This window comes from Trichosurus vulpecula, chromosome 7 (assembly GCF_011100635.1).
Source record: "Trichosurus vulpecula isolate mTriVul1 chromosome 7, mTriVul1.pri, whole genome shotgun sequence".
Taxonomy (NCBI): Eukaryota; Metazoa; Chordata; class Mammalia; order Diprotodontia; family Phalangeridae; genus Trichosurus; species Trichosurus vulpecula.
The window spans coordinates 222139640-222154556 of record NC_050579.1 but is presented as its reverse complement, the minus strand read 5'-3'; the positions used below and the strand labels follow the sequence as shown (position 1 = coordinate 222154556).

The 14917-nt window shown below is 37.3% G+C and overlaps 1 protein-coding gene across 1 annotated transcript in view; it reads right to left on the bottom strand.

Moving 5' to 3' along the window:
- Positions 1–14917, bottom strand: part of DST (dystonin) — a 611236-nt gene that overhangs the window by 445563 nt on the left and 150756 nt on the right. The window contains exon 4 of the mRNA XM_036768011.1: positions 81–288. Coding sequence (XP_036623906.1) covers positions 81–288 — 208 coding nt within the window. The remainder of the gene's footprint in view (positions 1–80; positions 289–14917) is intronic.

Here is a 14917-nt window from a genome sequence, read left to right as displayed (position 1 = left end):
AAACGAATTGATGAATCTCCATGACACTCACCGCCCCTCCCCCTGCACCCCTCCCCCTTCTTTCTCCCGGCTTCCCTTACCTGCTATCCTCAGCACAGCTCTCTCCGCAGGGTCCAGCACAGAACCTCCTTGAATCTTTCTTTTGGATCTCTCGTGCTTAGGGAGATTCCAGGGTAATGTGTCCCCTGGAGCTGGAGATGCAGAGCCTGATTTCTGGCTGAAATCATCTTCATCAGAAAAATCCGCAGAGGAAGACATAGAGCAGCGATAGGAAGCGTTCCCAGAGCTCTGAGGAGAATGACACAGAGAGCATTAGCAACTACACTCACACACAGATGTCCTTCGATTTCAGCACACCGAGGCAGCTCTGGTACTCTGCATCATCCTCCCTTGGCTAGGGGAGATAAATACAATCAAAGCAAATACAGGGCTCACCATTTCCCCGCTCAGGTAGCTCTCAGATGATAACGATAATCCTGACAGTAAAAATACATGAGAGATTCACACGGAAGAAGTGTGTGTGTGGCCTGTGGTCAAGCGACTAGCTCGCAAATGACTGGCCCAACAATGAAGCCAGGATCAACAGCCTTCCTGATTACAAATCTGTAGTATCTGGCTCCCCCACCAGGACAAAGGAAACATTTTCCGGTACTAGGTTGCTGGTTAATTCATTAATGCAACTGTCTCTAAGTTTAAAAAACAAAACACAAACGTAGGATCCTTCATGATCAGTGAAGCCAAACCAATGGAAGCCTTTCTTAAAAGGCTTCCTCTAATCACCCCCTTTTTTTCCCTTGAATTTTCTCCATAGCAGGTTATCAGAAAAAGTGTCTGGAAGGCACAGCAAGGAGGGAGGATGGGCCGTTTCTCAGAACAGCCCTTCTCAAGACAGAGAGAGCACAAAAGGCCATTTTCTTAAGTCCTTTGCCAAGGCAGCTCCCATAAACAAATGTCTGAACCAAGTTTGGAGTCCTTGAAATACTTTACACTTTCAGCAAAGTAGCCAAATCCAATAATGCAAATGAGAATGATGCAGGCATTGACAGGAAATAGAGCCATTTCTGAGCTGCTGATCATTACACAGTGAAATGGGAAATGTGATGCTTTTACAAGAGCCTTTTAGATGAAAGGTTGGTAGTGTCTTCATCTATTATGTGCAAGTCTTCAGAGTCAGTCCTTGTACACAGGAAAATGACATATGATGTTACTTATTCCTTCTTGTTTTGCAGAACAAAATTTACTGACCAGGTTATATTATATTTACTGGTGCAAACCACCATGACACGGACAATGACTACAATCTTCGATCCCCAGCAGGACTATAAATGAAACAATGGTCAGTGGGAGGGGGAGAGTCTTCAGCCCTGAATCCAGATCCCCACTTTAGTGAAGCAGAGAGTTAGAATGCAAGACTGGAAAAACTTGAAGTCATGCAAAGAAACCTTGCAGGGTCATCAATTTTTAGGAAGCAATTAGCATCGAGGAATCAGGTAGGCAGGCTCCAATCTGAGCAAAAACATTACGCTGCCCACCAAGTAGAGATGGTTGCTCAAGCAGCAAACAATGGGCTCTGAGAGCTCTGCCCAGAACCACCTACCCAAAACACAGGTGACAGAAACTCAGCAGGAATAGGAAAACTGGATACCAACCAGTCTATCCAATCCCATATGCACATATGTGAAGAAATAAGGCCAAATTCATAATTTTAAATTATGTACAATATATTGCATTACATGGAATTTAAGGTTTATCTCTGGCGGTTTTTTCTCCTACAAAGTAGTTTTCTGCCTATTTCATTTCATAGGAACTGTCACTTACGTAAATATAATAAATTTTATTTTATGCATTTTCCATCATTTTAAATAGATTATATTGATTTTCTGTATCATGTGGTCACAGCCCACAAAGAACTGTAAATTAGTCACAGTATGCTATTACCAATCTAATTTATTTTTTCTGCTTTTCTAAAAATCATCTTGAGCTCCCTAAGGTTCTGTTGTTTGTTGAATCACTGGAAAGGGGTGACATTCTTAGGGACTCTTAAAAGGGTATTGGATTTCTTTGAGAGCCTTTTTCTCCTTCCTTAAAATGACTTCATACCTGCCCTTACTTAAGGACACATTTTATCTGTGAGATTACATTTCTTATTGTTGCATGAACTATTTTTGTAAACAGAGTAATTTGACTGAGTATATTTGTAGATAGATATAGATGGGAGAATTAGTAGCAAAAAAGTAATTCTTTTCCAAAACAACTATTTATTGCCAGCCCTCTTTTTTAACTAAATGAAAAAGAAAATAAACTGTTGTCACAACTGGGTGAACAATGGAATTCCCATTATGCTTTTACATGAACATTAATCACATACAACCAGATGGTTACAGAATTACTACCACTAGACCCAGGGGTGCCAGCCACAGCAGACCTAATCATGTCAATGATATACAGATAAGAGAAGGAAAGAAAACAAAACAAAACACAAGAGCCAAAAAAGACTTCTCAGAAGGAAATCACTAAGAGACTTTTGAACATGTATATGTACATTTTTGCATGTATGTATATACACATATACACACACACACAAAGTTTCCAAGATGCTTATTTAGAACACATCATAGCAACAAAAAGAGTCAATAGTACAGAGCATTTAAAATCACACATTCTATGCCTCCAGACTGGTGCAAGGCTTTAAAAGAGACAACTCTAAAGCAGGCTGAGTAAAACTATTATAATCTTTATTCATTTATAACATCTCTAAAATGCATAATATTGATAACCTGGAAGACCAAGGAAGAATGTCTGGCTACATCCCATCACTTCTTAGACTGAGCCTGTGATTTCATCAGTGAAGGGAGCTCTAGGTGAGGAATTTCTTCTGCTAATACAAAGTGTCACCTTCTTTGTAACTTATAGTTACAGGTGCCTGGGGCTCTGAGAAGTTAAGTGATTTTCCTAAGGTCATATAACCAGTGTACATCAGAAGGGAAATCTGAATTCAGGTCCTCCTGACTCAATGGCCAATTCTCTTGTCAATATACCATGTCATTTCTCTGGGGCTGATCATAATGCCTGGGGCAGGGGAGGGGGGAAGCAATCATCTATTTTACTAATTGTAAATAAAGGCAGGAGCGACAATTATTAAATTTTCAGTGTGAGCATTTACACTTTGGAAATTAAGAAATGCTACAAATCTGAGCTTTATTTATTGTTTTATTGATTATCTAGACTTAAGAAAGTAAGGGAGAAAATGCTTAATATGCAGATAAAATTTAAAAGTATATTGTGAGTACTCTTTTTTCCCCCCAGGTTTTTAACAACATTTACTATCACAGTACTGGATACAGGGGTCTTCACAAAACTACCTCCAAAACCCCAAACCTTCAAATGCCAGGAATTCTACTGTTGGAGCTTCCTCTTTCCTTTAGCTTGAGTGGTTGATCCTCCTTAAAAAAATACTCTAGTGAGGCCTCTTCCCAGTGTTCTCAGAGATGTCCTCTAGGGCTAGAACACCAAAAGTAAGCTCAAATGGTACCATTTATACACACAGAGCACATACCATCAAACCACCTCTCTCTCTGACCTATACCTGATCCACATTGTCTCTCTTTTGAAAAGAGACCTAGACATGAGACAAACCTGTTTTAAGTAATTTTTCCCAGGAATGTGGGATGGGGACATAAAGAGCCAGAGAGCTAAAGGAAAAGGAGGCTAACCCTTTCCAGAATTCATATGTCACTAAAAGTGGTCAGGACCCTGGCCAATTCTCATGCATTTTCCATGAGATGGCCACTTTTACATACATACATAAATATAATTACTAAACACCCTTTGTAGACAAAAGGAAGTCATTTAATTATCGAAGAGATATTTTTTGCTGATGGTTGATCCATACCAATATAATAAAAATGATGATAATATTTAAATTAACTTACAAATTTAGTGTTGTAACAATCAGATTACCAAACGGTTACTTAATAGATAATCTCCATTAGGCAAAATGAAAAAAGCTTTTATACAAACAAAATCAATGCAGCTAGCACAAAAAGAGAAATTGTCAAGTGGAAAATTTTTGTGATACAATAAAAAGAGAACTGAACTTGAAGTGTTGAAATAAACATTACAGAAACTTAGTTCAAATTCCAGCTATGCCACTTACTACCTTTGCGGCCCTGAGCAACTCACATTTTTAGAGAGAATCTAATTTAATATATCAAAATCTAAGCCTAGTGGATATAAATTGTGAGTAGTTTAAAAAAACTTTACAAAAGGGTTCATCATAACTTCTTTACATACAACTTCCCAGGTATAGTTTAGTAGCAGGAGCAACAATATCTTACATCTATGTAGCACTTGACACTTTGCAAAATGTTTTCAAGAACAAGATTTCATTTGAATCTTAGAATAACCCTGTGAAGTAGGCAGATAACCTCTTTATGATTCAGTTTCTTCTTCATGTGTAAAATGAGGTTGTTGGACTACCTTCTAGACCACAGGTGTCACCAAAACACTCCCATCTAGTGGAATCAGATTAAAATATAATTGGGAAATATTTACAAAATAAGTAAAAATGCAATAAAACATACATAACATTAAATTTTAAAAGTAAGTCAATATGCAGCCTTGCATACATACAACTATGTATGGATTAGTGGGCCCATTCTATTTGAGTTTGATACCACTGCTCTAGAATCTAAGGTCTCTTCTAAACTGAAACCTACGGTCTTTTGATCTCTGATAAAAGTCTGTAATATAAAATATATAGGAAATTGAAACAAATTTGTAAGAGAACCAATAACTGTTCCCTATTATAGATAAAATGGCTAAAAGATATGAATAGTTTTCAAAACAACTGCAAAATATCAACAGCCATATAAAAAAAATGCTGCAAATAAAGAAAAGTAAGAAAACATAAATTAAAACAACACCGAGGTTTTGCTTCACATGCATCACACTTGCAAAGAAAAAAAAAAGACAGAAGTAGTAAAAAAAAAAAACTGAAAGGGCTGGGGGAAGACAGGCATTCTAATGTGGTTGATGGATCTGTGAATTGGCCCAATTATTATAGCAAACCACCTGACCATCCTCATAGCTTCCCTGGCTTCAAGTCTGATTTAAAATCCTGTCCTCTACAAGGAGCCCTTTCCATTTCTCCTTAATCTTAGTACTTTTTCTCTGAGATTACCTTGTATTTATCTTGTTTGTATGTAGTTGTCTTCATGTTATTTCCCCCATTAGACTATGAACTCCTTGAGAGCAGGCCTGTTTTGTTTTGTTTTGGTTTTGCCATTCTTTGAATCCCCAGCTTAGTTCAATGCCTAGCATAAAGTAGGAACTTAATAAATGCTAGTTGACTGACTGGCTGAAATGATACAAGAAATGTAACTAACATGTTCATGGCATTTTTCCAAATGATCTCACTACTAAGGAAAGAATCCAAGGAGGACAAAGACAAAAAAGTTCCAAATATAATAAAATACCTTCTGTGGTTGCCAAAAAGAAAAACAATCTAGAACAATATTACCTCCCCTTAGATGAAGGAATGACTGAATCCATTCTGGAATTGGAACAAAATACTATTGCATAGTGAGAAATGGCAATTATGAGGAATTCCATGAAACATGGAAAATTATTTGAATTGGCAGAGTAAAAGCAAGCGGAAACAAGAGAACAACATAATCAGTAAACATTTATTAAGCACCTACTATGCTAAGCACAGTGCCTATAACAAAATAAGGGGAAAGAACATGAAAAGGAAGCCAAACAAGATCTGAGTAACCAAGATGACCAATCTGGGGCCTGGAGAAAAAGAATGGAATGCACCTCTCTGCATTGGTTAGTGTGATGGGGAACATTACTGGGTACAAGATATTGTACAGATTGTCAGACGTGATCACTGTCAAGTGATTTTGCTTACCTATTTTTATTTAAGACAAGGGAGAGATTTATGAGAGCGGAATGGGAGGGAGTGTGGGGAGGAGATATCCAGATATTATTATGATGTAAAATTTTAAAATATCAATAAACATTTACTACAAAAAGTGGGGAATGGGCCAAAAAAAGAGTTTGGGAACATAGAGTATCTAGGGTTGGCAGGGTGGAAGAGAGTGGGAGGGGTTGAATGGAAGCATTTATAGAAGACAAGAGGAAAATAAAGACAATTTCCCCATACTTCACAGATTTTTCTAAATAATTTGTGTTAATTTCCTACATATCTTATGTATCAGTCTTTTATCAGAGGTCAAAGGATCATAGATTTCAATTTAGCAGAGACCTTAAATTCTAGAGGATCCATCTCTTCCTATGAGAGGAAAAGAAGAGTGAATATAGATGAGGCCAGTGAAGCTAACTGTGCCCCCAAACTTTTTTTATATTTTGCAACTCTAGTCATGGCATAAGTCTGCAATGTCTAGACTGAAGCTGGGTCAGTGCAGCAAAAATAAGTAAGCCATGGCTGGCTGGTCTCAAAAATGGCTAAAAGCGTTGAACTAAGAGCCAATTCAGTCACATTATATAAAAAACAGTAGGGATCTTTCTATGTTGAGATCATTACATCATGCAATACTTTTAGAAGAGGAAGTGAACAATAACTTCTCTAATTGAAACCCCTGTGGGGAATTTGGGATAAGTACAATAGAACTGCCTAAATTGGAATTTGACCAGCATTAGCACCCTAGTCTTTCTAAAGGTGCCAGGAAATTGGCTTTGACCACAGGCATTCTATAAAAGAAAATGAGAAACAATAACAGAGATAAGAAAGAACTCTTAGTGTTTGTCAAATATCCAGACCTTAGAAAATCTAATTATCCAATCCAGAGACTGGAGGATGGACTGTCATAAACCCATAAAAACAAGCCTGTTTTATTTCTTTTTTCAGTGTGTTCTGTAGGAGAGAATCCATACCCATCTTTATGGAGTGAAGCCTTCCACTTATATGTTTTTTAAGTATATACATGCCAGGAATTATTTCAGCAGCAGTGTGATCACCCCAACCTACTGTCGGGTCATTTCTCTATGTATCTCTTAATAAGGAACACCTTCCAAAGAAACTTGCTGCAATGGGAAAGAGTCAGAAAGATTGACTGAGTTCTAAGCCAAGCTCTGTTACTGACTCTTTGTGATCCTGGGAAATTTACCTAACATTTCTGGACCTGAAATGTTTCTTCTATAAAATGAGGGGGATAGATTAGACCCCTGTCAACTCTAAGTATGAAGTGTCAGACTCAAAAGTTTACATATCTTTCTCACCATACAATAGTGAATGATCCTGCCCCAGATCTAAGCAAAATTCCTTGAAGGGATATATATTCCTTTCTTCTGTACATGAAGGTAATGCATGTTCACTTTAACATATAGAAAAATGCAATTCAGTATTACCTAATTTAAAATTTTCTTACTACTCACTTTAATACAGAACTTCAGAATTTAGAAAAGTTAAAGAAAATTTTTGTTTTTCTTCCACAAAATCCTACTAAGATGCCTTATCATGTCATAACAGGGACCCTGGATTCTAGAAGTTATGTCCCCAAAGCACAAATTCTAGCTGGTTCTGCCATGATGGAATATTTTTAAAAATGGACTGATCAAGAGACTATGTCTGTCTTCCAAGAAAGAGTCAATTAATCCATCAAGAGGGGCAGCTAGGTGGCACACTGGATAGAGCACCAACCCTGGAATCAGGAAGACCTGAGTTCGAATCCAGCCTCAGACACTTACTAGCTGTGTGACCCTGGGCACATCACTTAATCCATTAAAAAGCACTTATTAAATGCCTATAATCAGTAAGGCACTGTGCTGGGAATACAAAGACAAAAAATAGCCCCTACCCTCAAAGAACTTATATCCTTTCAAAGGAAATAATATGTATTACTAAAACTAAATATGAATATATTCAAAGTAAATGGAGGGTAATTTCAAGGTGGAAAGAGGAATTTGCAACTGTCTAGCTAAGCACAGTGATGCTTACTCATCACGAAAAGGATTGATAGTTAAGTGATGAAATTTTTGTGCATGATAGCCCCCAAAATAAAGAAAAATACAAAATGACCCGAAGTCCTGAGTGGGTTTTGTTCCATTCCTATATCAGTGGTGGCAGAGTGGTGGAAAATTAGGTAGAGGATAATAAGAATCCAAGCTTCTGAACTGTCTATAAATATCAACTTAGCTGTTATCCCTCTAAATAAGAACTCCCTATTGAGAGACCAATAAATGCACATACTACTTGAGGAACTGAATTATATTAATCATTAACATTTAATTGCTAAGTTATATCAATCTTGACATTTTCACTTTGAACTAATCCAGAACATAGAAAGAAGTAGAAACTAAATGGAAGAATTGCTCATAGGTTCTCCTTGGAGAGACAAATAAAGGAACTGGAGGAGCTGGTTTTATCCTGCATCCAAAAGCAACAAGAAATATGATTTCATGGGGCATTTGTTCATCTAGTGTTCAGTGTTCATGATAAGTATTTGCAAAAAAGATCACAATGAAAATAATTGTACCTTATGCATCAACATCTATCACAGACTATACAGAGTTAGAAAAACTCCACAGAGAATCCGATAAGACCTTCCAAAATAAATCACCATTGATAGTCACTTCAATGGAAAGACAGGCATAGATAAAGATCATGAAAAATAGGTTGGAAAATATAGTCCAGAAGTAAGGAATGAGAGATGTCAAAGGCTTATAGAAGCAGTTAGGTAGCACAGTGGATAGGGCACTGGACCTGGAGTCAGGAAGACCTAAATTAAAATCCAGCCTCAGGCACTAACTCTGTGACCCTGGGCAAGTCACTTAACCTCTCTGAGGTTTCTCATCTGTTAGATGAGGATAATAATAGCATCTGCTTCCTAGTTATTGTGAGGATTAAATGAGATAATATTTGTAAAGCACTTAGCACAGTGCCTGTCACATATTAGGTGCTTAATAAATGCTTGTTCCCTTTTCTTCCTCTTATGGACTTCAGAGAAGCCTTTTATGACATCAGACAATAGTCTGCAGGAAAGCTCCTCTTTTTAACACTAGCATTCTTTCCAAACTGCTGTCTGATTGAGAGACATGAAATAACGCATCTCCAAAGAGTCAGTTAAAGGATCACTTATTTGGGTGACAGAGAATACATAGGGTGTAGCACATTACAAAAGAGAAAATATAAGGGAAAAAATAATGTAAACAATACTATTAGAGAAATGCACAACCAGAAAAAAATGGATTTGTGATCTAGCCAGAGCAAGGATAACTGATTGACAGCTTGTGCGCTCCATTGATAGCCACATAATATGAAGAAATTGTGAGGAAAATCCCCAGATTTTGGTTGTCCTCCATATGGGGAATGTATGGAAGTGTATTGGCAAGAGCTCCACACAAGCTCTTCATCATAGGACAGAATACCCACAGTATGGCGATCACAGATCCATTAGAGTCTTGGAGAACTCCTGGTGTGCAATCTCTCTCTCTACTAAGGCAGACTACATACACCTTGTCAACAACAGCGGATAAAGCCTAGGGAGCCATCTGAAGAGCTGGAAGTGAGGAGTGAATGTATTTTGGGCATTGAAGACCGCTTCTACAAAAGTACGAGACAGGAAGTAGAGCGTCATGTTTGAGGAACAGCAACAAGACCAACTGGGCCAGACTGTAGAGTGTGAAGGGGAGCAGTATGTAATAAGGCTGGAAGTGTAGATTAGAGCTAGATTGTAAAGAGTTTAAAATATCAGAGGAATTTGTATGTAATCCTCAAAGTAACAGGGAACCACTGGAAGTTAGTGAGCAGGAGAGTGTCATAGACTTCTATTTTAGGATCATCGCTTTGGCATTATGGAGAGGGAAGAGATATGATGCAAGGAAACCAATGAGAAGGCTACTACAAGGGTCTAAGCAAGAGGTGATGAGAGCTTGAACTAGATGTATACGGGGGAGAGGGAGGGAAGGAGGGAGGGAGGGAGAGAGAGAGACAGAGACAGAGAGAACAAGACAAGATGAGAGAAGAGGACAGGAGGGGAGGGGAGGGGAGACGGAAGATAGAAAGTAAAGAGAAAAGGGTTTGGAGCAGAAAAGATTAGATACTTATGGGAAATCAGAGAAAATGAGGGAGGTTACATTTGAGATGTGAAAGACTTTAAAGAATTGGTAGGATTTCAGGAGACACAAAGAGAAGGAGTGCATTCCAGAGATGGGGAACAGCAAAAGCAAAGTCAAGGGCCAAGAAAATGTTCCATGCGTATGTGATATATGAAGTGGCTATGTGTCAATTGAAATAGTAAAAGGCAAGGTTGAGTTACATTGGGAAAAGCTATGCTAAGCAATTTGAAATTTATTCCATAAAGCAGTGGAGAGGTTTTTGAAGGTTTTTAAGCGGAGAAGTGATATAACTCTTCCATGTGAAGGATGGTTAGAAAGAGCAGAGGTGAGAAAACCTAATAAAAGGCTGTTCACACTTATTTACAAAGATGATAATAAGAATCTATATAAGGGTGGCACAAGTGGGACTAAAGATGACAAGACATATGTCAGAATTAGAATTAAAAACATATTTTATAACTGATTGAATAAAACAGGTGAAGGACAAAGGAATCCAACACAGTACCAAAGATACCAAAAGGTTGTCAGTGACTCTTCCACACACTCTTCTTTGGGAATGAGAAGTGGAGACAAGTTAAGCTATATTATTATATAATATGGTAGATATAATATGATCTTACATTTTTCAAGACTGCTTGCTCTACACTGGTACATCCTATATGGGAGAACTAGACCAAACTAGGTCACAAAGTTGATCTGAGTAGAATATAAGCTCATTGAGGATAGGAACTCATTCATCTTTGTCTTTGTATTCTCAGTGACTGGTGCTTAAGAAATGCTTATTGAACTGAATTAAATTGAGATAAATACCTATTAATACACCATAGTGAATAATACCAAGGAAGAATGTCCATGAAAACTTCTCCCTCCTGCTCCCTCCAGACACTCACTAAATATGCTCAATCCAGGTAACACATAGGTTACCATGATCGCTGACCCTCTTACTGCTGCTCTACTATCTTCTGTAGCAAGGGTGAAAAAGATTTTACCATCTTTTTCTATATACCAACAATCTGCCTATTTCCTGATTCCTCTACTTACTCCCTAATCCAACCACCCTCATGGAATTGCAATTAATCATTTCCCTCCACATTCACTTCTACAGCAGTGAAAATCGTATTGGGGATCTTTCTGCATTAATCAATTAACAAGCTTTTATTTGATGCTTACTATGTGCTAGGAACTATGCTAAGTGTTAGAGATATAAAGACAGGTAAAAACAGTCCTTCCCCACAAAGAGTTGACATTATAATGGGTGAGAAAGCATGTATATAAATAGGCACATGCAAGATATATAGAGAGTGGGTGGAAGGTAGCATTAGAGGAGAGGTTTTAGCAGCTATGGAACACCAAAAGAGGCCTACCACTGAAAGTGGTGTTTGAGCTGAGGTTCAAAGGAAGTCAGGGATTCTAAGAGGCAGAAGGGAGGAGAAAGAACATTCCAGAAATAGAGGACACAGTCAGTAGCAAAAGCATGAGTACATGAGTACATTGCCATATGTACAAAACTCCAAGTAGGTCCTAACATCTCAATCTCCTGGAAATGTGAGCCTAGATGAGTGATGGTAACCCTAAAGAGGAATAAGTAGGGCAGAGTTAGACTATCACATACCCTCAAAAGTGGGCAGTTATGTTTACTTTATTGCCAACCAATTCTTCTACTTCCAGATATGTTATCTGTTTTAGTTAGCAACCTGCTTTCTATTTTTTGAGCTCTATTCCTATAAATGACCATCTGGTTCCAGACAGCCTGCCTCTTAAAATCTGGCCTCTCATGAACTGTAATCTTACTATTTATGACTTTCCACTCCAGTACTGTACCCATGGACCAGCAGCATGGAGGATTCTCAGCTATAGACCCTGGCCAGTCCACCATGGCCACAACCCTGAGGGAACCCAGGTAAAGCCACACATCTACTTGAACAGTAGAAAACAGCAGAAGCAGCTAAAGGATCTCAGAAAAGAAATAAGAGACAGATTTAGATTTAATTGTTATTTACAAAAAGCTGATGGCTGAAGTCATGGGAATCAGTAAGATTACCCAATAACAAAGTATGTATAGAGAGAGCAGTAGAATAGAATGAAAGGTCAAAGAAGGAAAGGGAACATAAGATAGTACTTTGGGGGAATGACTGTAGACAGCAAGTGTCTTGGAAGAAGAGACACAAATGAAGGAGATAAAAGATTGGTTAGAAAAATGTGTGTCTTTATACATACATTTATCATAGAGAGATACGTATATGCATGTTTCTATATATGTGTGTGTGTATGTATGTATAAGTATATTAGGAAAAAGCACTGACTTACAGTTTAAATCCCTACTATGATGCTTATGTTGTGTGAGTGAGGAAGGTTAAGTACCTAAGACATAGTCTCCTCCTCTGTAAAATGAGGGGGTGGGACTATATTCACATCCAGAGAAAGAATTGATAAATAGAAGTATGTATAGAATAATTTTACATGTACATATATATTTATATTTGTGTCTAACGAGGTGGGAGGGAAAGAAAAAAGGGGGAAGGAAATTTACATGATAACTTTGTTGTATATTTAAAAAGAATAGCAAGTTATACATAGTGAAATTTGTGGTTTCATGTGCAATTATCTTTTTATTGTACTATGTTACGGAAATGCTTATTTTATTCCACAAATTAAAATAAATAATTTTTAAATGAGGGGGGTGAGACTAGAGCAGGGGTTCTCAATTTTTTTTTAGTCTCTGTACTCCTTGATTTTCATGAAACCTCCCTATATCTCTTATTAATATAAGTATAAATGAAATAAAATCGAGCATTTACCATATATGTGCATATAAAGTAGATTATTTTTTACATAAAGACATTTGGCACATAAAAACATTTTAATATCATAAAATTTTTCAATACTTATCAGAACCTAATCAAATAAATGACTAAGACTCCCTGGTTCTGCTGTTTGTCATCCAACAGTTTTATGTGCAGTATCCTTTTTGAAGGAGATACCTGCATATATTTGTTTCTTGCTTTGATTTGATTAGCAATAAGACTGAGAATCTTGATTTATGGAGATAGCTATAAATTTCATTAAAACCTTGCACATATTTAGTAAGAATAGGAGATACTTCTTCAAAAGTACACCAAACATTTTGTAACTTTGCTGGCTGGAACTCAGTTTAGAGTCAAATCTCATTTATTTGGTTTTGGTCAGGACTTATTTCTTTTGCCGTGTAAGTTTTTTCAATTGCACTCAATGTTCTCTCACTCACTCTCACTCTTTCTTACTCGCTCTCTCTCTCACTCTCCTTCTCTACCCCTACCTCTTCATCATCCCCTCTCTGACCCACAATTTTTTTCATGAATATTGCTAGTTTTGAAGTAGTTCAATAAGATAATATCCACCAAATATTCCCTGTACCTCCTTGACAAGCTTCTCATATCCTGCAGGGGTATGAGTATCTCAGATCAGGAATCACTTCCAGCCCTAAATCCCATAATCAGAGTATCTCCTTGGAGCAAATGCGTGCATGAATAGAATAAGCAGTAAGGAGAAAACAGCAAAAATGGCCTAACTCCAGCTCCTTACTGAAGTCATCAATTCAGAGATCTCAATGATAGATGTGCATTGTAAATTTGCTCTGCTTTCCTGGAAAATTCCTATTTGGTACTGGCTTCTCCCTGGACCTGTCAGAAAATGACTGATAAAGGAAGTTGATGTTCTCCATTGGGACAGCTATATGATATATACATATACATATACATATATATATATATATATACATATATATATATACATATATATACACATATATATACATATATATATACACATATATATATATAAATATATATGTATATATTGATATGTATGTAACACTTTTCTGTAGGTACACACAGCATGCTTCTTTGCCTGTCACTGCTATGTTCATTCGACCTTGCCTAATTAGCACCTTTACTTCATTTCTCAACCTTCCATCCACATGGTCACTGGGTTCTGTTCGTGGACTCAGGGAGTGAACAGATTAAAGAAGGCCGAGCTCTGCCAAGTAGTATATAAAAAAGCCTGATCTCCAAGGAGGAATATGGTTGCCTATCCTTCCTCCATTCCATCTGTCCACCTCAGAATGTTCCTTTTGTGATTTTTTTTTTCAGGATTCCCCCTGCACGTTGTTATTTAAGGGATGGAGTTTGAATATTGGGAAGGGACAAAGAAGGAGGAGGAAAAACAGCAGCAATAAGAACCTTAAACAGGGACCCAAAATGAATAGACTCTCAAAAACTTCCCAACTTAAATCGTTCAAATATTTAGCTGTTAATATTGAATTTTTAAAGAAAAAAATCTTCAATGAAATGATTTTAAATGTCTTTGCTTGCTACAAGGGAAGTTATTCCGAGAAAAGAAAGCCTCCAATTCAAATTTTCTTGGACGTGTATTTAAAAAGACAGATAGCAGAGGGACAATCTGAGTGTTGCATTGGCACCCATGAATTACTGAAAGGAAGGCCTCAAGTGAATCAGGGAAAACTTCTTGGACTGTTTATGGAAGCAAGAAACAACACAAATGGTGTGCCCAAAACAATGAGCTCACAAAACTAATAAAAGGTTTATTGAATAGTATTTGCATAGTATTCACAATTTTCAAAATGCTTTCAAGTTCATTATTTCCATTCGATCCCCACATGAGTTAAGAAAGGCAAGCATTTTAAATGAGAAATTTACTTTAATTTCTCTGAGCCTCAGTTTCCTCACTTGGACTCTAAGCTCTATAACCTAAATATGTGGCTACTAAAATATTACTCAGAGTTACTTAACATCTTATTAGTGCAATTTCAGTCAATCCGAAAGGTTTTCCCGGAATC